Source organism: Pediculus humanus, genomic scaffold (assembly GCF_000006295.1).
Source record: "Pediculus humanus corporis 1103172107457 genomic scaffold, whole genome shotgun sequence".
NCBI lineage: Eukaryota > Metazoa > Arthropoda > Insecta > Psocodea > Pediculidae > Pediculus > Pediculus humanus.
Genome location: NW_002987077.1, coordinates 626,475 through 652,124, shown reverse-complemented (window position 1 = coordinate 652,124; position 25,650 = coordinate 626,475). Strand labels below are relative to the sequence as shown.

The 25,650-nt window shown below is 29.5% G+C and overlaps 3 protein-coding genes across 3 annotated transcripts; 1 reads left to right on the top strand and 2 right to left on the bottom strand.

Moving 5' to 3' along the window:
* Positions 1-4,730: 4,730 nt before the first annotated feature.
* Positions 4,731-7,818, bottom strand: Phum_PHUM108740 (uncharacterized protein; the record flags this gene model as incomplete). Its single annotated transcript, XM_002424059.1, has 5 exons — positions 4,731-5,788; positions 5,866-6,070; positions 6,174-6,247; positions 6,970-7,539; positions 7,689-7,818. 5 exons carry the CDS (start codon positions 7,816-7,818, stop codon positions 4,731-4,733), a joined length of 2,037 nt encoding a protein of 678 aa, XP_002424104.1.
* Positions 7,819-13,546: 5,728 nt separating this feature from the next.
* Positions 13,547-14,755, bottom strand: Phum_PHUM108730 (uncharacterized protein; the record flags this gene model as incomplete). The annotated part of the gene is made up of 3 exons (XM_002424058.1): positions 13,547-14,445; positions 14,520-14,664; positions 14,747-14,755. 3 exons carry the CDS (start codon positions 14,753-14,755, stop codon positions 13,547-13,549), a joined length of 1,053 nt encoding a protein of 350 aa, XP_002424103.1.
* Positions 14,756-15,642: 887 nt separating this feature from the next.
* Phum_PHUM108720 (uncharacterized protein) lies at positions 15,643-16,999 on the top strand (the record flags this gene model as incomplete). Its single annotated transcript, XM_002424057.1, has 3 exons — positions 15,643-15,654; positions 15,786-15,945; positions 16,026-16,999. The coding sequence occupies 3 exons, from the start codon at positions 15,643-15,645 to the stop codon at positions 16,997-16,999; spliced, it is 1,146 nt and encodes a 381-aa protein (XP_002424102.1).
* Between the last annotated feature and the right edge of the window lie 8,651 nt (positions 17,000-25,650).

The following is a 25,650-nucleotide window of genomic DNA, read 5'->3' as shown; positions in this document are numbered from 1 at the left end:
CTTTTTTTTTTTCTCCATCCTTTTTCTTTTCCTTTCCTTTGGCAAAACTATTATTATTATTATTATTATGGTTTCACTTTAAAAATTTTTACGTAATTTTTTTTTTTACTCTTTTTTATTATTAATTAATAATTTTTCTTTTTTGTTATTAGTGACGGAAAAAAATTGTAAGTATGGTCAGTAGACATTTTTTTTTTTTTTTGGATAAAATCGAAATTTATTAATTTTATAGTCTATAAAATTTACATTTCATTTGAAATTATACAAATTGAGATTATAGTCTATTATTGAGAAAATTTGTTTGTTTATAATAAATTAAAATTCAATGCCGAAAGTTTAGGTTATTCCGTTTTTTTTTTATTCGGTTAAAATTTAATAGAACTATAAAATTTCATTTTAATTTTTTTTTTTTTATATAAACGCTTTAAACGGTATTTATAGTAATTTTACTTTGCTTCATATAATTTAAATATAATTATAGCGCTATTAACAGTTTAAAAAAAGTCGTGGAATTAGTATTTGTAATTAAAGTATGTTCGATATATTTTTTTTTTTTATAAAATTGAAAAACTTATTTATAAAAAAGTTAAAAATAAATATATTAACAAATATAGTAAAAATTAAAATATATATTATAGTATAGCGAGCGAACAATACAATAATAATAATAATGATAAAATGAATAATTAGAGTAATGCATTTCGCAGCGGACTATAATAATATTTAAAAAAAATTAAAGAATCCTCAAATTTCTTGATACTCATGTGCCCCCACGTGTTTTGATACAATAAATACATTATCATTATTATTTTTATAGTTTAATATTACTATAGCAGTTTATAGTAAGAAATTTACTATAAAAAAAATGACCGAATGTAATGTCGACGATATTATTTTTTTTTTGGTTCTTAATTTAAAAAGAAAATTATTATTATAATAATCATCAATATTATTTGAATTAAAGGAAACTAGAAACGCATTTATTAACTCTGTTTTATTTCGCTTATGCCTTTTATCGGAAGTTTATTTATTTATTCATAAAAAAAAAAATTATCAATCAAATGATATATCTGCTGAACACTAATACAGCGCCAAGTTATAGAACAATATAAAATGCTGTTGGTTTGCTTTGTTCCTGCTGCTGTTTTAATTATTAATAATAATACTTGTTTTTTATTTATGAAACGAATAATAATAATAATAATAATAATAATAATAATTAGTATGTAGGAGTCATTTTATAAATTTAAATAAAATTTTCATTTAAGTATTATAGGTAATACTGTGGAAATGGTTCTGTGATTATTTTTGTCACAATAATTTTCAAATATGGCGAATGAATGAATGAATGAATGAATGATGGTTCTGTTATTGATAAAAGAAAAAAAATATTTATTAGGTAATAAAAAAAAATTTTTATTAATTAATAAAAAAATTTTACAGTTGAGAAAAAATAATTATCAATTATTGATCCAATAATTGATTTTACATATAAAAAAAAAAATTTTCCATTTTTTTTTCTGAGGAGTCCTTATTCGATAGAAAAATGCTACATTTTGATTGGAGTTAAGGTTTCGATGTTTAAATTATGAGAAAATTTTTTTTTTTTTTTAATGGAAAGAGTGGTGACCAATTGATTCTAATCCTCCGAGTGATGATCCGTGGCTAAGTCCAGATTCAAGACCATGTCCTAAGGAACCTCCCAAGGAGCCTCCTCCCAAAGAACCACCCAAAGATCCGCCCAACGAACCTCCAATTACGCTGCTGTGGTCAGATACTGGGTATGGAATTGGTACGGTTTTGGATACTTCTACTGGGTATGGTACGGGTTTGTCGACGTGAACTGGTACTGGTACTTGTTTCTGTACTTCTACTGGGTATGGTACTGGCTTTTCGACGTGAACCGGTACTGGTACTTTCTTGTGAACGTGAACTGGGTATGGTACTGGTACTTGTTTTTGAACTTCGATTTTTACTGGTACTGGTTTTTCGACGGTGTAAGGCACGGGTACTTGCTTGGGAACTTCGACCTTGTATGGTACTGGAACTGGAACTTTTCTTTCGACGGTGACTGGGTATGGTACTTTCCTTTCGACTGGGTATGGTACGTGTTTCTCGACGGTGTATGGGATTGGAACCTTTTTGGCGACTTCGACTGGGTATGGTACTGGTCTGTCTACGGTGTATGGTACTGGAACTTGTCTGGAGACGGTGACTGGGTATGGCACACGTCTTTCGACGGTGACGGGTACGTAGTTTTGAACGGTGTATGGTACGGGACGGTCGACAACGACTGGAACTTGTCTTTCGACGGGTACGGGAACTGGAACTTGTCTGTTGACTGGAACTGGAACGTATTGGTCGACGTTGTAGGGTACTGGAACTTGGTTGGTGACGGTTACGGTACGATGAGTGTTAACTTGGGTCACTCCACCAGAGACTCCACCGGCTAATCCACCTCCTAATCCACCACCCAATCCACCTCCTAATCCGCCGGACAATCCGCCACCTAATCCACCAGACAATCCACCACCTAATCCGCCGGACAATCCACTAGACAAACCATGAGACAATCCAGATGAAAGTCCACCAGAAAATCCACCCAATCCTAAATATAATAATAATTAATTATAAATCAATCTTCAATTCCAAAAAGTAATAATTTGTATAAAACATACCACCGTGTCCTAATCCTCCTCCGATGCCTCCTCCGATTCCAGAACCAAGGGTCAAACCTCTTTTGGTCTTAGCTGAATCCTTAACGGCATCGGATTTTTCAGTAGTTTTTGAAGCTACCAAAACAGCCAAAGCAACAACCAAAATTGTTTGCGACTGTAATAATTTTTAGAAAAAAAAAAAAAAAACTTTTAAACTCCCCAACAACATTTTACCCGAAAAAAAAAATTTTATTTTTATTTCTTTTATTTCTTACCAAACGCAGCATTTTACTACAGTTATGGTTTCCTCTTGTGTGTGTTCCTCAACTGTAAAAGAAGTAAACTGTGATTAAACATAACAACCCGCGAGTTTATATACTCGTAATTTTGCATAAATTTTTTCCATTTTACTTATTAAAAAAAAAATTAAAAATAAAAATGGCGGATGAGTAATGAATTGAAACGAATCGTCGGCACGCATCATGTATTAAATTTAATTTTTTTTATTTATAGAACAATTATTAAAAAAAAAAAACTATATATTTTATAGCGCGTACTTTCTTTTTGTTTACGAACTTATATATAAAAAATAAAACCTCCGCCAACTCGAGTAATAAGCCTTTTTTTCACATTTTCTTATACCAATATGTAAATACTATATTTTTATAGCATATTTTATAATTTTATAAATAATATTTCCTTCTATACAAAATTAAAGGATTTTTTTTCTGAAATATCTATGCAACATTGTAAAAAATATAGCTTCGTTTTATTTTACTTTTTTACGAAAATCCTTTTGATTTATTTAAATATTATAGCGCTATATATTTTTTTTACATATACGTAACTTATTTAGTAATAATTTTAAATATTTATTTTAAATTAGGAAATGCACAGAAAAATTAATTTAATTAAAAATGCATTTTTTGTTCTATAAATTAATTAGAGCGAGTTTTTTATTATTATAGACTATAATTGTAATAATTGAAAAAAAAATTTGCTGAAATTCAATTAACGTAATCAATCTTATCGCGTTTTAAACGCAAAAAAAAAAAAAAATTTATTTCGTAAAAATAATAATAATTTTTCTTTTTCAATAATTTTCGAGGTTATTCCAACAGATGTTTCCACATTTATATACAAAAAACAAACAAACAAAAAAAAACAGGAAGGAAAAAATCAAAAATTAAATTAAAATTTTTTTTTTATAAGAAAGAAATTAATTTAATTAAATTAATGCAATTAAAAACAAATTTATAAATAAAAAAAAAAAAAAAACATTTAAATGTCTCTTGTTGCCAACTTTAACAAAAAAAAAAAAATTAAAGTGATTAAATTAAGGTGGGGGAAAAAAATAAAAAAAAGTTTGCCAATAAAAAAACCAAAAAAAAAAATTTATTTGTTACGTAAATTATTTATTAATAAAAAAATTTAATTGATCCCCAATTTGGAATTTGAATCGCAGCAAATTTAACGAAAAAAATGTTTTGTTAACGACAGCAAAATTTTCGATTTTAATAAATTTGATTCGCCTAAAAATTTTATTTATACACTACAACGAGTAATTTCTATACCTAGCTTATTTTATTTAAAAAACTAAAAAATTATTACCCGGGTTATATATATATAACAATAAGGTAATAATTTTTTTTTAAATATGGAGTTAGTAGCTTTTGTTTTTTTTTTATTTCGTCACTTCCGGTTTTGTATATTTTTAATTCTGTTGTAATTTTTATTTATTAATAAGGTTGGTAATAAAAAATAACAATACGATAATTTTTTTTTAAATTAATTAAATCAATTATATTTAATAATAATAATAATAATAATAATAATAATAATAAAGGAAATATACAGTTAACGAATAAAACATTGCATTGATGGAATTTAAGGAGCAGACTGTGTAATGCCTAAATAATTTTTTTTATCGGCATATTGATAAGAGGAATATCGATAAGAGACTGAGTTCAATGCTTAGTTTTTTTTTTTTTTTATCTGGAGAAAATTATTATTGCTGGAGGAAATTTTTTTTTTTTTACTGGAAAAATCGATCAATGATTAGTTGATGACGTTTTAATGAATGTGGTTGTCGATTTCTTGTTGGTGTTTTTCTTCTTCTTCGTTCAAAACTCTACCACCGAAACTTCCATGTCCTTCGTGGCTGTGTACGGTTTTTTGAAAATATCCAGTTATTTTTCCGTGACCGTGTTTGTGTTCGGTGAAAACTTGTTGTTCGCTAACGGCACCGTGACCGAGTCCGACTCCTCCGTATCCAGATGATCCGAGTCCGATGCTGCCGATGTGTCCAGAAGAAAATCCAACGCTGCCGATGTGTCCGGAAGAAATTCCGGCACCGCCGAAGTGTGCTGGTGCTATTCCAATGGTGGCAACGTTTTCAGATGAAAGACCGATGGCTTCAGAGGAATGTCCAATTCCTCCGTGGCTGGAATGTCCAACGGGAACTGGTACTGGTATTTGTTTTTCGATGGGTACTGGGTATGGTACTTGGTTTTCAACGGTGACTGGTACTGGTATTTGTTTTTCAACTGGTACAGGGTATGGTACTTGTTTTTCGATGGTGACTGGTACTGGTACAACCTTTTCGACTTTGACTGGATAGTGAACTGGTACTTTCTTTTCTACTCGAACGAAATATGGTACGTGCTTTTGAAGTTGAACTGGAATTGGTACTTTCTTTTCGACGTGAACTGGGTATGGGACTGGTACTGGTACTTTATTTTCAACTGGAACTGGGTATGGTACGGAATGTTCGACTGGGTATGGGACTTGTCTTTCTACTGGGTATGGTACTGGAACATTTCTTTCGACGGTAACGGGGTATGGTACTTGCCTTTCGACGGGAACTGGAACGGGAACGCTTTGTTCAACAGGTACAGGTTGTGGTACGACTTGTTCGACTTGAACGGGTACGGTTTGGCTGACAGGGTAAGGTACTGGTCTGTCAACAGGAACCGGAACGCTCGTTTCAACTGGCACTGGTACGGGAACGGTATTTTCAACAGGTACGGGAACAACGTTATTTACTGGTACGGGTACTGGTACGTTGTTAGTAACAGTAGAAACAGAGCTAGTCGAAACACCACCACCCAAACCTTGTCCTCCAATCAATCCTGAAAAAAAAACCAAGTTCGTGAAATATTTTCAAAACAACCTTTTTAAAAATTTTTTTGATGTCAATCAATCCAACCTGCACCACCAACTCCAACTCCTCCAGAAATTCCAATTCCATTTCCGCCAGAAAATCCAAGTCCACTTCCGCCAGAAACTCCGAGTCCACTTCCTCCAGAAAGACCAAGTCCAACTCCTTGACCGTGTCCAGCAGCAAAACCTCTTTTAGTTCTTGGAAATCCATAAGCTCCAGTGGCTACTAATACGAGTAAAATAAATTTCGTCTGAAAAAAAACCATAACATCATTATTATCATTAACGAAAACGATTAATAATTTTCTTTTTTCTGAACATTTCATACGTAATAAACTTTTATTTTTAACTCACCAACTTGAGCATTTTCTCTAACTTTTGATTTCCTCCCCAGTCTTCTCCTAAACTGTATATTATTAAAACTGTGACTTTAACATAAAATTTCACTCCTTTATATACCCCACACACACACACACGATTAATATTACATATGGTTAACTAATCTAATTTTTTTTACAAATTTAATTCAGTGTAAAAACGTCACAACTAAATTGGAAAATCAATAATCCGCGAATCCTTTTTAAATAAAATAATTTTTATTTTTTGGATTAATAATGTATTAATTAGTTATGTTTGAATTGTTTTTTTGTCAAGGTAAACGATTTTAAAGTATTTTTAACGAAACTTTTCTTTCTCCAGTAATTATTTGTAATTTTTTTTTATATTTTGTTTTTTTCCAGAACGAACGAACGAACAAAATTCTCCAGTAATTTTTCTTTATTTATTTACGTAACGAAGAAATTTTTTTTTTACGATGAGTAGGAAAAACAAATTAAAATTATTATGTTTTTTTAAAATAAATGTTTATTTAATAAGTTTATTAAACAATAATAAAAAAATTACGGTAATAATTTTTAATAATAATAATAATTATTACGTAATTATTATTTTTTTAAATAAAATTTTACGCATTCGTATGAGGTGTAGGTTGATTATTGTAATTAAGAGTGCTGTATGTTTCTTGTGTTCCACTTAACTGACCGTTATTTTTTTCTTCCCTTTGTTCTTGTCTGGGTAATAAACCTTAAACAACAACAACCGACGTGTTTGTATGCGATAAACAAAAAAAAAAAAGAAAAATTTTATTTACCTCCATTTAAATAATTATTTTTCCTATCAGATGAAACGACATTGCCAACATTTTCTTGTATTTTTCCAACAGGAACGGGTACGAGATAAATTCCAAAATTTATTTTTTTCAACGTTTCTTCATTTATTCCGTGTTTAGCGGGGGTATTAAAATCGGAAGTGTATAATATTTCCGGTTTCGGTGTCGATACCAAAGCGACATTCGGCGTAACGTGAAGAACGGAGTTCAAAGGTCTTACGGTCACACTTTGTACGTTATTTGTCGCATATGTTAAAAGAGGAATTTTATCATTTATCAGTTGGGGAGGTGGTGCAACACCAACAACACCACCACCACCAGGTGGTAAATTTATATACCTCAAACCTTGATGTGGCGTTTCTCTTATTAAAGGTATCAGGGTACGTTGAGATGAAAATACCGGATAAATACTACCCGGGGAAGTGTCTTTATCAAACGATGATTTTTTATTATTTAAATAATTTAAATGAGGGTATGGTAAAGGTACGGGTACTGGTACTGGTACGGGTACGGGTACGGGTTTTGTTAGAACAATGGTTTTAAATTCTTCACCTGTATGACCAACATCACGATTAAAATATACGTTCCAATCTTTAAAAAAAAAGAAAAAAAAATTTCAAATTCATTTTTTTTTTTTAACACCTGATTATGACACGACGTATTTTAAAACTGGGTATTCAAATTTTTTTATTTTTTTGTACCTTTTTTATTATCGTCGGCACCGCCGGTAGATTCAAAGTCAAATATTAAATCCGGTTCAATTTTTTCAACAGGTATAATCGGCCATTGTTGAATCGGAGGGTTTGACGATACGAAAACTCCCGGAGCCATCAGGAAAAAAAGAAAAACATACGAAAACTGCAACGTACGTAAAAAAATATAATTTTAAAAAAAATTTATCTTTTTTTTTTTTTAGTTTTTTAGTTTTTTTTAAAAGATTTAAATCTATTCTCACGTTTTTTTTTTAAAACTAAATTTAGTTTTTAAAAATATTATAAAAAAGATAAATTTTTTTTTTTTTATTTGATCTCTTACCGTAAAAATCGTCATTTTGAATTCTTCTCCAATGTTTCTCACTTTAGTTTAATTTAAAACTAAATTTAATAATAATTTTTCCGGGAGTTATATACTCTTCCCATTACTATTATTATTATTATTATTATTATTATTATTATTATTATTATTATTATTATTATTATTATTATTATTATTATTTTAATATGAAATTTAAATATATTATTTGATTCTTTATTAAAAAAAAGAAAAAAAAAATTTCGAAGGATTTTGTTAACAAGGTTATCATCTCCGGAAGAGAACAAAAATTAAAACAAATATTAATTATTTATTTATCCCACGTTTTATCTCGTTATTATCTTGTATATTGTTATTGTTATTATTATTATTATTACTACGACTCCTCGCAATTATTAATTGTTAATGAAAATATATTAATAAAAAAATTTTTTTTTATGCGCCGTTTTTTTAACGATGAATCTAATTGTAATCAAGTCCAGGATAAGAAATAAAATAATTTAGGTTGAGATGTGTGAAATCGTATTAATAGAGTGATAATAATAATAATAATGATCTGTCAAGATGTTATTTGCCGATCAACCGAATTTGCCGACGGCCGACCGTTTTCGATGAAATCGGAAAACCGAATCCATTCGTCGGCGAAAACCGTCGACCATTTAATTTCCGGTTGTCCGATATTGGCAAAGCATAAATATCTGAAGAGACACAATAAAATCTGTAAATATCTGTCGGGAAAACGGAATGGATAGACTAGTCAAGGAGTGGTACAAACACATTCAAGCCCGGTTACGACAGAGGGTCTATGCACGGTTCAGTATGATCAACAAATTCACACTGACAGAACTGTGCCAGCCAAGATACCAGGTATTATTTTGCGGCACATTTCTGAAAAATGATGTGCCTCATTCCAGTGGAACCATGCCTCATTCATTAAAAGGAAATTTGAAGAAGATTTGCCCGAATTAAAAAAAAGAAACCGTACAGGAAATTGCGTCATGTGGGATCGCCCACAATTTCCGGAAAATTTTATAGATAACACCGACGAAATTCGAGCATTTCCTCCTAAGAAATCGGGTAGAGAGACCTGGAATAAATGTTTAAAAATTCCGACAAGTATTTAAAACCAAGGTCGTGTTCAAAAGTGAAAGTAATAATAATAATAATAATCGATCATGATTTTTAACCCCCCCCCCAAAAAAAAAAATGATTAAGATATCAAAATTTTTAAACATCATTTATTTAAATCAAAGAAAATTTTTTTAGTTTTTAAAATGTGGCAACGTTGCATCATATCAATCGTCTGCACACCTGAACCTGTTTAATTAATTATTCGGTCGTTGCAAATAATCTTTAAAAAAAAAAACATGGGGGATTATACGAAGGAAATGCAAATATAAGTTTTTATACTGTGAAGAGGAAATTGCTCAGTTTATAATATAAATTATTATTATTATTATTGCGTATGGAAGTGAGGAAATAAACAAAATCAGAGGGGCATTAAAAAGAAAATCAATGAACAAATCACGAAACCGGGGGGGCAAGGAGGAGGAAGGGAGCAATGTCAAAATTATTATAAAAATTTATACGTATAAGTAGCAGAAGACGAATTTTAACGCCGCGTGTTTATCAGTTATATATCATAATATTAACCGGTGGCAAGTTAACCATGACTCCGCCTCCGATGTTATGAAAAAGAAAATTTTTTTTTTAAGCGATGTAAAAAATGTTATGAAAGGAATATTTCAAGGATTTTTTTTAATCGATAACTTTTCGAACCTTTTCGTTCGATTCGAATTATGAAATCATCGTGTTTATAAAAAAAAAAAAAAAATGTTGATGATGCGAATGAGGGTAATAAATTAAATTAAATTAAAAATAAGAGGGGGTAAAAAATTTATTATTGAAAATGTTAAAAGGAAGGTTAAAGGTCATTTAAAGAATCAAACTTATTATTGTTAAAGTAAATATCAAGCTATAAACTATAAAAACAATAATCCATTATTTTTTTTTACCTTTAAGGCATAAAAAAAAAAAAAATTAAGAGGGAGAAAATGATTTTGAAAGGTTTTAACGAGGTGTCCATTTTGTTTTTGTTTTTTTTTTCCGATGATTTAATCACGTGATGATAACAACAAAAAAAAAAAAAATTTTTTTACTTTTGGTTTACTTTTTTAAATAAAATTTATTATTTTTTACATTTTTTAATTTTTTTGCACAATTTTAACACAAATACAGACTGAAAGATTTTAACAACATGTTCAAATTTTGTTTTTTTTTTTTTTAAGTTGGCAACAGTTGAAATGCATTAAGAGGAATCCTTGAATTTGAAAAAAATGCCATCGCTTACAAGGGGTAAGTTGTCTGTGTTGATATGATGAATGAAAAATTTTCTGTCGTTGTGTTGTGAGAATTATATTCATCTATATGATTTTATGGTGTTGTATTAGTAAAGTCCCTTTTTAAAGCTTCCGTAGCTGCTTCCGTAACTTCCTCCAAAGCTGCTTCCGTAGCTACCACCGTAACTTCCTCCGAATCCGCTTCCGTAGCCGCCACCGAGGCTTCCACCACCCAAGCTTCCACCAAGGCCTCCAGAGAAACCACCTGGAAAAAAAAGAAAAAAAAAATTGAAGCTCTGGTTTTTTTTTTTTGGTGGTCGTAAAAGAAAAAATTTATATTACCGCCAAGACCTCCTCCAATACCGCTGGAAGATGAAACAGAAACTGGAACGGGAACTGGTACAGATCTTTCGACAGTTACTGGGAATGGTACTTGTCTTTCAACGGGTACTGGAACTTGGACTTGTCTTTCTACGGTGACTGGGTATGGAACTTGCCTTTCGACGGGTACTGGAACTGGAACGGTGTTTTCGACTTGTACTGGGTAAGGTACGGCAACTTGTCTCTCAACGTGAACTGGGTATGGTACTTGTTTTTCTACTGGGTATGGTACTGGTACTTTTCTTTCAACGTGAACTGGATATGGGACTGGAACTGGGACTTTCTTTTCAATGTGAACTGGGTAAGGAACCTTCTTTTCTACTGGGTATGGGATTTGTTTCTCGACTGGGTATGGGACTGGAATGTTCTTTTCAACATGAACTGGATATGGGACTTGTCTTTCAACCGGAACTGGAACTGGAACACTCTTTTCTACTGGAACTGGGTGTGGAACGGTTCTTTCCACTTGAATTGGTACAGTTTGACTGACTGGATATGGTACAGATCTTTCAACAGTGTATGGAACAACTCTTTCAACTGGGACTGGAACTGGAACGGTGTTTTCAACAGGTATTGGTACAACATTGTTTACTGGGTAAGGTACGGGAACGGTGTTTTGAACGGTCGATACAGTATTCACTCCACTGACGGCTCCTCCAAAACCACCGCCGAGTCCTCCACCGAGTCCTCCACCAAGTCCTCCACCAAGTCCTCCACCGATACTTCCGAGACCACCACCGATACCACCTCCGAGTCCACCACCAATACCACCGAGTCCGCTTCCGATTCCTCCGTGTCCTCCGAAACTTCCGATTCCAGAAAGTCCCGAGAGACCAGAAAGTCCAGAATGTCCTCCTAAAAATTATAAATAATTCCATAAAACAATGTCCTCCAAAAAAAAAAAATTTATTAATTTTTCTTATAGTTACCAAAACCAAATCCGGAATGACCGAATCCAGAAGCATATCCTAATCCAAGAGACAATCCTCTTTTCGTTTTAGATGATGGACTTTCTTCATCCTTTTCAGCTCCATAAACAGTTGACAATGCCAAAAGGGCAACAAACAACATACAAACGTTCTAAAAAAAATTTAAAAATTATTACCCTTTATAAATATTTTTTGCTATTTCCGCCATATTTTTTTTTTTGTTAACTCCTTACCAAACGTAGCATTTTCTTATTGCTTGTGGTTTCCTCTTCAGTCTTTACCAGATGTGCAAAACGATGCGACTGTGCCTTCTCCAGGTAATTTTCATCCTTATATACCAAATGAAACATTCCATAACGTACATGGATTGGTTAAAATTTGATTTGCAATCAAAACTTTATTAATTAAAATTCACGTTTAAGTTGGCTGAACTTGTTTTTTTTTTTTCTTATAAATTAATAATATTATTTCGTTTAATTTCACTTACTGTAAGAAAAAAAAAATTAGTAATAATTAATTAATTAAATCCAACCGTAACGAATATTCAACTTTTTAACGCGTTTCATTATCAATCTTATCATTTTTTTTTTTTTTGTTAATGATAAAGTTCAAAATTTATTTTTGTCGTTTATGAGACAGACATTATTGTATTCCCCCCAAAATATTTTTCTCCAGGACTTAAATAATGGTTAAATAATTTTTTCCATTTCAGTTAATTTATTGACATTGTTAACAATAGTAATGATAATAATTTTTCCAAGTAGAAACGTATTAAATTATGGAAAAAAAAAAATTTTAAACGTCCAACAAAAAAATTTTTTCATGTTTCCCTTTAACAACAAGAAGGAAACGACGCGGGGAAAAAAACAATCAAATCGACCGGATATAGATTCATTTCCGGTTTTCACTGTTGTATTATATGATGTGACAAAAAAAAAAAAGAAACGGAGATCGGTAAATTATTAATAATACCATTTGATTTTATTGTTGAAGAGAAAAAAAGAGTAACTAGACTTGTTGGAAAATTATAGCGCTATATACCTTGCGCTATATATTCCAAAAATTATACGGAAATAATTGATATAATAGGAGCTTTTTTTTAAATTAAGTAAATAATTTTATTCTTTCATATAAATGTATTAAAAATATAAAAAATACAATGCATACATAAAAAAATGTGGTTGTCGAGTAATAAAAAACTGGAAAAAGAACGTTTGATAAAGTTTTTTTTTTTTTTAAGAAAAAAAATATTTATTAAATTTAGAAATACATAAGTTCGACCCAACGTTTTATAGCTCGCTATAGTCTTTATAGCGTCAATATAGTCGATATAGCGTAAAATTTTAACAAAATTAAAATTTTTATTTTATCTCCTCGCAAATTCATCGCCATTTAAATTTTTTACTTTTATTTTTATTTTTATTATTAAAATTATTTTTTATTGCGTAATCGAAAAAGTAATTTTTGATAAGTTTTAGAAAAGGAGTGATAAGAACAAAAACAAAATTTAAATGAGTGATAACGACAAGTGATAAGAAAAAAAAATCTTTTTAACAACTTTTGTAAGTGAAACAAACAAAAAATTTTGATTTAAAAAAAAAGATTGTACCGAATGACCAATAAGCGTAAAAATTGTGTGATAATAATAATAATTAATTAATTATTTATTTAATAATATAAATAATTAATTTATTATTATTATTGCAAAATTTTTTGTTTTTTTTTAGGTTGTGCAAAGTAAAAATAAAAAAAAAGTCAAATTTTTCAATGAAATTTAATAATTTTATTATTTTATTAAAGTTAAAAATTCATAATTATTATCATTATTATTAATAATGGTGTCTGGAATTTATGAGTCTGGAATATTAAAACGTGTAATTAGTGATCAGAGAAGGTTTGTTGTTGTAATGAATTCATTCCGAATTGAGCAATGTAGGCTTGTCCATCTTGATGAAAGGTTGAAACGAAAGCGTTCATTCCAGAATCGTAGAAAAATGATTGGTCGTCATTAACGGGGTACATTATTGGTAAAGCTTTGGATATTTGAAGCGGATATGACGCAGAGTTGTCGACGTGAATTGGTACTTGTTTCTGTACTTCTACTGGGTAGGGTACTGGCTTTTCGACGGTGACCGTTACTGGTACTTTTCTTTCCACTTGTACGGCATATGGTACGGGTACTTGTCTTTGAACTTCAATTTTTATTGGTACTGGTTTTTCGACGGTGTAGATGACTGGTACTTGCTTGGGGACTTCGACCTTGTATGGTACTGGAACTGGAACCTTTTTGTCGACGGTGACTGGGTATGGTACTTTCCTTTCGACTGGGTACGGTACATGTTTTTCGACGGTGTATGGGACTGGAACCTTTTTGGCGACTTCGACTGGGTAAGGTACTGGCCTGTCGACGGTGTATGGTACTGGAACTTGTCGGGAAACGGCGACTGGGTATGGTACTCGTCTTTGCACGGTGATTGGTATGAAGTTTTGAACGGTGTATGGTACGGGACGATCGACTACGACTGGAACTTGTCTTTCGACGGGAACGGGAACTGGAACTTGTCTGTTAACTGGATATGGTACATATTGATCGACGTTGTAGGGTACTGGAACTTGGTTGGTGACGGTAACGGTACGATGTTCGTTAACTTGGGTAACACCAGGAGACAAACCATTTGACAAGCCGTTGGTCAATCCGTCAGATACACCATTTGACAAACCGGTTGATATACCAGAACTTTCTAAAATATTTTCTCCAGAAGAAAATCCATTTACTCCTAAAAAAAATTTACTATAATAATAATAATAATAATTTTATAAAATTCCAACCGTGTATAATAAATTTAAAAACCGTCATGTCCGAAGGTACTTCCGATTCCAGAACCAAGTTCCAAACCTCTTTTGATTTTATTTGATTCCTTATCATCTCCAGTAGATTTTTCGACAGTTTTTGAAGCTGCCACGACAATCAAACCAAACAAAATAATCCATTTCACCTGGAACAATAATCGAAAACATGATTCTCATATTCTTTCTATTTCTGTTAAATTTTTTTTCTTTTTGTTATCCAAAACCCACCGAATACATATTAACTTAAATTGAGTATCGTTCTCCAGCAGAATATTTAAAAAATGTGATGAAAAATTTATATTTCATTTTCTTTTATAGTCAGAAATAAAAGAAAAAAAAAATTTAATCGATGAATAAAAAAAAAAATATTTAAATTTTCGATCGATCATGCATGGAAAAAAAAATTTTTTTCTTTACTTAATTACTACCAATTAATTTTATCTATTATTAAATAACTTCACCAAAATTTTTTTTATCATCTTCTCCTCTATGATTCTAAATTTCATAGAATAAAAAAAAAAAAAACGTCATCGTCAAAGGTTATTTATTATTATTATTTCTATTGATTTTGATAAGAGAATGTTTGGATCCCATTGAAATGAACATTAAAAAATTTAAATTTGAAAAAAATTAGTTCTTGAACTTACTCGTCGATAATCTAATGAAAAATAATATTTAATATTTTCGTAGTAATAAGTAATGATAATAATAATAATAATGATGGTTTTAATTGTATTCGTATCTTACAAAACTGATTATTACAACAGAAGAAAAAAAATTCTTTTTTTTTTTAAGTTAAAAATTTAAACTTGATACGATTTCCTCTTTTGTGTTATTTTTTTTTTTTTTTACATTAATCAAAGATGTTAAAAATCAGTGATATATGAAGTTACGAAAGTTATTCAATGTAAAAAGGGTATTAATATTTATTTTATTCCATATCTTTGATACGGTACTGTTTTACATTTACAAGAAACATATGCAACAAACCAAAAAAAAAAAAATTAAATAATTCCAGTGAATTATTTAGTATAAAAAGAAATTGAAAGTCGGTTTAAGGCACAGTCTCATTGTTTTACAGGTGAGAACCAGACTGGAAGTAAAAAAAACACAAGCATATGAAAATGTTGAACATGGTAAGGAATTAAAAATATTATTATTATTATTATCATTATTAGCGTGAAAAAAATTGTGTGCGAAGAAAAAGTTTAAAAAAAAAAAAAAAAGAAAGAGTGATTAAATGAATTATTATTTTAAATGATTTCAGTCAAAGTGGATAATAGTTATAGCTTTAGCTGTGGTAGTGGCTGGAAAAGCTACTGAAAAACCTAAATCCGATGATGTTAAGGATTCAGCTAAGACCAAAAGAGGTTTGACCCTTGGATCTGGAATTGGAGGAGGCATCGGAGGAGGATTAGGACACGGTGGTATGTTTTATACAAATTATTACTCTGCGGAATTTAAGGTTGATTTACTAATTAATTATTATTATTATTATTATATTTAGGATTGGGTGGATTATCTGGTGGACTTTCATCTGGATTGTCTCATGGTTTGTCTGGTGGATTGTCCGGCGGATTAGGTGGTGGATTGTCTGGTGGATTAGGTGGCGGATTGTCCGGCGGATTAGGAGGTGGATTGGGTGGAGGATTAGGAGGTGGATTAGCCGGTGGAGTCTCTGGTGGTGTGACCCAAGTTAACACTCATCGTACCGTAACCGTCACCAACCAAGTACCAGTACCCTACAACGTTGACCAATACGTTCCAGTTCCAGTCAACAGACAAGTTCCAGTTCCAGTACCCGTCGAAAGACAAGTTCCAGTCGTTGTCGACCGTCCCGTACCATACACCGTTCAAAACTACGTACCCGTCACCGTCGAAAGACGTGTGCCATACCCAGTCACCGTCTCCAGACAAGTTCCAGTACCATACACCGTAGACAGACCAGTACCATACCCAGTCGAAGTCTCCAAGCAGGTTCCAATCCCATACACCGTCGAGAAACACGTACCATACCCAGTCGAAAGGAAAGTACCATACCCAGTCACCGTCGAAAGAAAAGTTCCAGTTCCAGTACCATACAAGGTCGAAGTCGCTAAACAAGTACCCGTGCCTTACACCGTCGAAAAACCAGTACCAGTAAAAATCGAAGTTCAAAAACAAGTACCAGTACCATACCCAGTTCACGTTCACAAGAAAGTACCAGTACCGGTTCACGTCGAAAAGCCAGTACCATACCCAGTAGAAGTACAGAAACAAGTACCAGTACCAGTTCACGTCGACAAACCCGTACCATACCCAGTAGAAGTATCCAAAACCGTACCAATTCCATACCCAGTATCTGACCACAGCAGCGTAATTGGAGGTTCATTGGGCGGTTCTTTGGGTGGTTCTTTGGGAGGAGGTTCCTTGGGTGGTTCCATAAGTCATGGTATTGGAAACAGCATCGAACACGGATTACACGGTGGTCTCCTTCACTAAAATTTTCAAATTCCACGAAAAATCTTCCAGAATATCCAGACTTCCATAAAAAAAAAAAAATCACATAAACCTTTTTTATTATCCATAAAACATCATTAGAAAAAAAACACATCAACAGCTGGTAAGAACAACATTTTCTCAAATTGTTTACTTTTTTACGGTAAACAATTAAAAAAAAATTCTTTTTTTTTGCATCTCTGATGTTTTCCATTCATTCATTCATTCATTTATTCATTCCAGTCTATAATAAAATTAATATCAATTCTTATCTGTATTAACAGTGTATAAATAAATAAATAAAAATAAAACGATAAATTTAAAAAAAAATAAATATATATACATAGAGATTTTATTTTATTTTATTTTCCCATTTAATAAACATTACTTAAAATATAGTGATGCATATAGATATATATTAACTATAAACTTTATCAAGTCAACAATAGTATAAAATTTCTTTCCTTCGCTCCCTCTCCCTCCCCCTCCTCCTCCTCCCTTTCTCTCGCAATTCATTATTCCATTTAACTAATCTCATTTGATAAATAGACTACAAATATAAATAAATTTAAGGATTTTCCTTTTTCCTTCGCATCATTACTACCGCCATCACAATCACCATCACCATCACCACCACCACCGTCACCATCACTCCTTTATCAAAATAAAAGCCTATAAGAAAAAAAAAAAATTCAAAATCTTTCATTTAAGTGTGAAGCCACGTTTAATATTAACAATTTCAACGTAAATAAATTTTTTTTTTTTACATTTTGACGTTTAATATAAGAGATTTTCTCTATCGTTTTTCTAAAAAAAAAAATTCGTCCGCCATCTTTTACGTTTAATTTTTTGGGTGAAAAAAAATATAATCAATCGATGTCAAATATTTATTAATTAAAGTTATGTATAAATAATATATATATTATTTAAAAGTTCAAATGCGTTGAGATATAAAATTCTTGTGGCACGTTTCCAATTAAACAAAATTATAATAAGAGACCAAATGTTATTTTTCATTTTAAACTTTCTTGTTTTTATTTCATTCACTTAATAAACATTCATCGCCTGTATATGCCGACATTATAATTTTTTAAGTACTATTCGGTTCATACTAATCATAATTATGCGTTAATTATAAATCAAAAAAAAAAAATTTTAATTTTTTTAAAAAATAAACGTGAATAATATTTTTTAGATGATACTTTATTACGTTTGATTACAATGAATAAGTAAATCATTTTAAAATTTTAATTTTTTGAGAAAAAGTGTTGATAATAAATAATACTCTTTAGATGATACTCTATTACGTTTGATTACAATGAATAAGTAAATCATTTTAAAATTTTAATTTTTTGAGAAAAAAGTGTTGATAATAAATAATACTCTTTAGATGATACTCTATTACGTTTGATTACAATGAATAAGTAAATCATTTTAAAATTTTAATTTTTTGAGAAAAAAGTGTTGATAATAAATAATACTCTTTAGATGATACTTTATCGCGTTTGATTACAATGAATAAGTAAATCATTTTAAAATTTTAATTTTTTGAGAAAAAAGTGTTGATAATAAATAATACTCTTTAGATGATACTTTATCGCGTTTGATTACAATGAATAAGTAAATCATTTTAAAATTTTAATTTTTTGAGAAAAAAGTGTTGATAATAAATAATACTCTTTAGATGATACTCTATTACGTTTGATTACAATGAATAAGTAAATTATTTTAAAATTTTAATTTTTTGAGAAAAAAGTGTTGATAATAAATAACACTCTTTAGATGATACTTTATTACGTTTGATTACAATGAATAAGTAAATTATTTTAAAATTTTAATTTTCTACATTGTAACCTTTTAGAAGGAAAATTTTTTAAAAATTTTATTTACGTTGATATATTTTTTAATAATGAAATTTTGTATTATTATTATTTAACTGATTGTTAATAGTTAAAATTGTCTTTAATTGATCTTATTAAATAAGTATAAGAGTTGATTAATGTAAAAATTGAGAAAGATTTGCTGTAATCAATGAATTTGTTATGAATTTTCTTGTAATGTTATTTTTCATTGTGGTCATACTGATTGTTTGATGATTTAAACTTTCTTAATTTTATTACAGCATGCATCTTATACTGTTTTTAAACCTGGATCAAAGAATAGGATGAACTTTGGATCTCTATTGATTGGTTTCAGTGTGAAGAATATTGGTTATTGGATAATGATTGTAAAAGAGGTAAGTGAGACAAAAAAAATTTTTCTTTTATTCATTCTGATTACTCCACTGATGTTGTCGTCACCGGAAGAGGAAATGAATTGTTTACATCAAATAAAACAAACTAAAAAAAAAAAAACAAAAAATTTGATGGAGTTGTATTGATATTAATCTCTATGGAATTGGATAAAGAAATTCTGGAATGAATTTTTTGATTTTTTTGTATGTTGTGTCCTTTACATAGAAAGTATCCAGGTATTGATAAGTTACCAAAAATTATTTATTTCCACGGGATCGTTTTTCCATTTTTAAAAATTAAAAAAAAACATTAAATAAATTATAATAACGCTTTTATTTTTTATGAGACTAATGTAAAAAGTTAATTAAAAGCGGTTTGTCGATGGTGGTGGTTGTTGTATCGGGTTGTTGACACGTCGACACTGGAAAAATTTATATTTTATTAAAACTTTTATCGTCCAGGGACGATTTTTGTCCATTGTTTATAAAATATATTGATGCAATTCATATGAAGAATTGATAAAAACTAAGGGAGAAAAACAATTTAATTACATCTAAGAGGTTTTTAGTAATAAAATATGATAAAAACAAAATTTTCAAACGCGGCCCCCTTCCCCCCACCCGAAACTCCCATCAAATTTTTCAAACTCCCCATTTAAATAAAAAAAAAATTTTAAAGAAGAATAAAAGAACAAAAAAAAAATTTTATTTTATTGCTTCTCATGTGGTGCATCAGTAAAAATCGTTTTACGACATATTTTGAATTTTAATGTGACAACGGGGACATTTTTAAGTTTTTTTTTTTTTTTTAGGGAATCCCCCTCCCCTTGGCCCATCCGCATTCTCCCCCTCCTTAACCTCCCAACAAAATTTTTTCTCGCGTTTTCTTTTCTTTTTTTATACTTTGTACTTCCCGTGTAAATTTTAAAACCACGAACGATAAATTAAAATTTAATGACTTAAAATTTATTTATTTTTTGTTGTTTGTTGGCTTCTTCTTTTTCGTTTTCCTCCACATTTTTTTATTTATTAACTATCAAATTTTAATTTCTGGTAATTTTTCACATTTTAACAATCGTAACAACCGAACAAACAATAAAAAAAACAAAAAAACGCCCCATGATCGTATTATCGAACTATTTTTTTTATTTTCTTACTCCTCCGCCATATTTCTATTATCCCAAAAAAATAAAATCCGTCTCGTTTTAAAATGATGCTGCTTCCACGTCAATTTTTTTTTTTTTTGTAAATAATAATAATGATAAATTCTCATAAAAAATTGATTGTATATAGCAGTTGTTTCAAATATATCGGCGGATTTAAAATTTAAAACAAAAATAATAATAATTTTTTTTTTACATAATATTCAATAATTTTTTTTTTTTTTTACGACGTCTGGCATTCATCGTATAAAAAATATTAATAATAATAATAATAATGATAAGTAGTTGTAGGAGTTGTGGGGGGAGAAACGAAAGGTGTAAAAAATTTATTAAATTTTTACCTTATAAAAAAAAAAAATTTTTTTCTTTTTTTTATATGTATTTTAATTTACAGCGTCATAATAAAAATAGTTTTGGTGTTTGTGTGACGTAATCATCAATCGCATATAAAATTTTTCAATATTTTATTATTTTTTGCCAATAAAAAATGGCGGGAGCATGAAAATGCAGCACCTGTTATCAATATTTAACACGATAACAAAATATTTTTTATGAGAGAATTAAAAAATTTGTTTTTTTTTTTTTCGATTCGGTCGTAAATTGACGCGAAAAAGTAAAAACACAAAAAAAACGATATTTTTTATTTTTTAAATATATTATGATGATGATGACAATAAAATTAACGAAAATATTTAACGGTCGAATTCCAGTCGATTTGAAAATATAACACTAATAAATTAGGAAAAAAGAGGGCGCGAGTGTGCAATGGTTGACATGTTTTTACATCATGTCAACCTGTTTAATTTATTTTAATAGTTTTATTTAACAATTGTTCAGTTATAAGTTATATATATATCAAAAGTTTTGTTTAATTGAATGTAGTTTATTGTGATATAATTAGTTTTTTTTATTATGTAAGTGATAATTATATTAAGTATAAATTTACAAATAGTGTACGGTTTCATGTGACAAATGGAAGCGTGGGCAATAAAAAACCTCAGAAGATGGCTTAATACATGTAATTATTATGGGTAAGTACCTCATTTTAATATTTTAATTTAACTTGCAAAAAGGTTAGGCTAACAATGAAATAGAACAAATTCCCAACAAACAGTTTTCAAATTCTGCATTTATTTGGCTAATTATGGGGTAATTTAACTAAACATCTTTTTCATCTCATCACAAAAAAACAAGATTAGGAGTAATTTAATAAAAATATTTAATAATAATTGATTTGATGTTAACTCAGTGTAAAATTTCTACACTCCTATTTGTATGTGTTAATGTACTGATTGTAGATTGTTGTAACCCTTTTGTTAAGTTAGTTTGTCTCATTACAACATAGTTTATCATAGAAATAGTGTGATATCCCTTTTAAATCGGTATCAAAATCATGAGAAATTGGGTAACCCTTATGTTAGTTGATTTTAGTGTAAGGAATTATGAAAAGACACAATTGACTTCATTTTATAATTGTACATCTCTTGAACTGATTATAAGTAGTTGAGCTAAATACTTTTGCCACACTAACTAAAAATGGAGGTACTTCAATAAAAATACTTATTATTAATTAGTTTAATATAAAAAGGTGCATATAAAATCTTTGTACTCCTTTTTTAAGTGTGAATTCAGTAATTGTATGTTATTTTAACCCTTTTGTTAAGTTAGTTTGTTTCATTATAACATATTTTGCCACATGTTTAGTGTAAGATTCTCTTTTAATTTGAATAATTATTAGAAAAATACAACTGCCTTCAGATTACTTAAGTTTATAGGTACAAAATTGCAGTTTGTATACTGTGTGCATACATTAAAGATGAAATGCATGAGGGAAAAGTATGAAATGGGAAAATAATAAGAAAATTAAGTATTGAAATAGCACTTTGAAATGATTGCATGATGATTGACTCATAATTGTAATAGACCAAAAAGAGAAAGACAGAACCAAAACAAATCTTTTTTTACTGTTGAACTGAGTCAGCTTGACAAGGATGTGAATTTCACTCCTCCTGTAACTTCTGTAAACAAAAATAACTCGTTCCTATCGAATAAAACGATTTTAGGAAGAATCACAAGAATTAATATGATGTAATAGATTATAACAAGGCGAAACTTATTCATCAGGCATGCAGCATCACTGATATTTAGGAATTTATTCCTTAGGGATCGGGTAGAAACCCGGAATAAATGTTCAATAAGCTCCGGCAAACTCATTAGGACGAATAATCGTGATTATGGGTGATAATAATAATAATATTTTTTATATTATTAACTCCATTTTGTTTTTTCCCTGCGTGAAACAAATTAATATTCGGAAAAATTAATTATTTGTATAATTTTCCCCTACCCTTAGCTCGACATCACTGACGGGCTAAACATTTGTCTGATCTCACGTAAAAATAAAAATTACTTTTTATGTTTTGATGTTATTTAAATGATAATAATAATAATAATAATAATAATAATAATAATAATAATAATAATAATAATAATAATAATATAAAAAATTATTTAACTGTGTTAATATCGGTAAACTTAAATGATGGATTTTTGTCTTCTGTTTTTTTTATTAAACTAAAAACAAAAAAATGTTTGTCTCATCACGATTGTATAAAGTTCAAAAATAATAATAATAATTTTTTGAGGGATCATAAAGGTGATGCTGTGAGATCAGTCATAAATTTTTAGGTCGTAAAAAAATTTAACGTTTGAATTTTTTAAAATATCGAAAAACCGGAAAAAGAAATTTAATTATATTGTTTTTAATAATTATTTCCGGTTTATTAAAAGAAAATTTCAACGGGGTGGAGGAGGAAGTTTAGTAACTTAAGATTTTTCCCCTTGACAAAAATTATAAATTTCGTTTTTATCCCTTCTGGAAATTTCTTATTTCCGTTAATAAATTATGGATAAAAATTATTATTTTTAGAATTTAACATATCAAAAAATGACGTTAAAAAAAAATGTTTTCAGTCATTTTTGAGGAACCGCCACCGCCGTTTCTTCTCCAGCATCACATTTTTTTTCAAAAAAAAAAACCACTTACTGCCCTTCAAAAAAAAAAAAAAATCAAATGAAAGAAATTGTAGAAAGATATTTTACCGAGTAACACCGATAATATTAAATAATTTAAATAGAAAAAGTCAAAAAGTCACGACCGGTATAAAATAATAATAATAATAATTGAACGTCGTAAAAGAACCTAAAACAATATGAATAATTATTATTTGGTTGACGTGAGGATGATGATTCAAGTTATGAAACCGGAAAGTGTCAGAAAACTAAACCGCGTAATATTATTCTCACCATTTCATGTGGTAAAAAAAAAAAGAAAAAAAAAAAACAAAGAAAAGCCGAAGAAGTTGAAGTTAAAGAAGATGGTAAAATGTTAAATGAGACGAGGAATAAACAAAAGAAAAAAAAAGGCGGGAAATAAACATTGGCAGAACCGCGCGTCCGAATTTAATTGTTAATTTTTTAAATTATTTTTACCACCACCGCCGCCGCCGACGCCGCCATATGGTTTTTTTTGTTTAAAATTTTCTTTTGTTTTATTACCATCCGACCAGAGTAATTTTATTATAAGAATTTTTTTTAAATGACTTGATTGTGATTTTCATTCATCAATAATATCAATCACCGACATTTTGAATGTTTTTTAAAACAAATTTTTTTTTTAAATTTTAATTTACATTCGTCATAGAGTAAGTAAACGTCAACGAATTCCGAACAAATTTGAATATTTTTAAGAGAGAAAGAGAGAAAGACAGAGAGAGAGAGAAAATTGTATTCGTTTAAATCTCTCCGGTCAATTATTACTGGTAACATCTTTTGTACAAAATTATTTGACCACAATTTGACTCTTTTTTTTTTTTTGTGGTTTTCGTTTCGTGACGGTTTGATTTGAAATTTTTTCTTTTTGACAGATTAATAAAAAGTAAAATTATTATTATTATTATTAGTTTTCGTTTTCGAACAATGCGTTTGTTGAACGCATTTTTTTAAATTTATTAATAATAATAAAAATGATTTCTTCTCTGTTTGATAATTTTTAATTAAAAAAAATTTTTTTTTTTTTTTTTACGGTTGTACAACCGGTTGTACGACGACACAACAACAAACAAACAAACAGAACAAACAAAAATTATATTTTATCAGTTAGGAAAAGTAGGAAAGAATTAAATGTTGTTAAAAAAAAAAAATGTTAAAACGATTTATTTTATTATTATTTACTACAACATTATATCATCATCATCGTTCGAAAAGTTTACGGTTTTTTACAAACCATAATAATAATAATACATAAATTAATAATTCTTAATTTTTCGCGGGGAGAGAGAGAGAGAGAAGGGGAGTTCGGAAAAGGCGTAAAAAAAAAAACAAAAAAAAACAAAAATTACGTATTTATTACGTGCGAATGAAATAGAAAAATAAATAAGTAAATAATATTCTTGTTGTTTAATAATAAAAAAAGAAAAAAAAAATTTAAAATTAATGTTTTCTGCTGTTAAAAACGTTTTCGTTTTTTTCAAAAAAAATGAGAGAGAGAGAGGGAGAGTGAGAGAGAAAGAAAAAAACGTTTTTTAAATTAATGCCAGAAGGGTTTTAAACTCGTTTGTTCTGTCGTGTAACGAAGCGGAGGAATTAAAGAAAAATTGAAAAAAAAGATGGACAACAATAGGAAAAAAAAAAATCGAAGAAAAATGTCAGATGTAACTCTCTCTCTCCCCCCCCCCTCGTATGTGTGTGTGCTCCTGTTGTTGCAGTGGGGGTAAAAAATGAAAAAATAATTTTAACACAGTAGGAGATTAATGGAATTATATAGGTGGAATTGTTAAAATACCCCGTTTGTGGGAAAATATGCTGACGTCATACAAAAAGGGGTAAATGTGGACCTCGCGTTATTTTATATATATTGAAACAATTTTATTAAATTCATCATCGAATGAGACCAACCGGTTATTTTTCCTTAAGGTTATCTATTTATTCATTCTCCCCTCACGAATTGATTTTTTTTTTTTTTTTACACCTGATTGACGAGAGAGAGAGAGAGAAAAAGGTGGAAAAATATCGATGCGCCCTTCAATTTCATCCTTACTCTATAATTAATTTTAATGCCCGTCTGTCGTTTTAATTGCCTCTCAAACCATTTAACTGTCAACGCTGTCGATGTTCATTTAATCGAATGAGTGTCTTTTCAAGCCCCCTTTTTTAATACTTCTTTTTTTTTTTTTGTTTTGTTGCTGATGTGTCGAAGA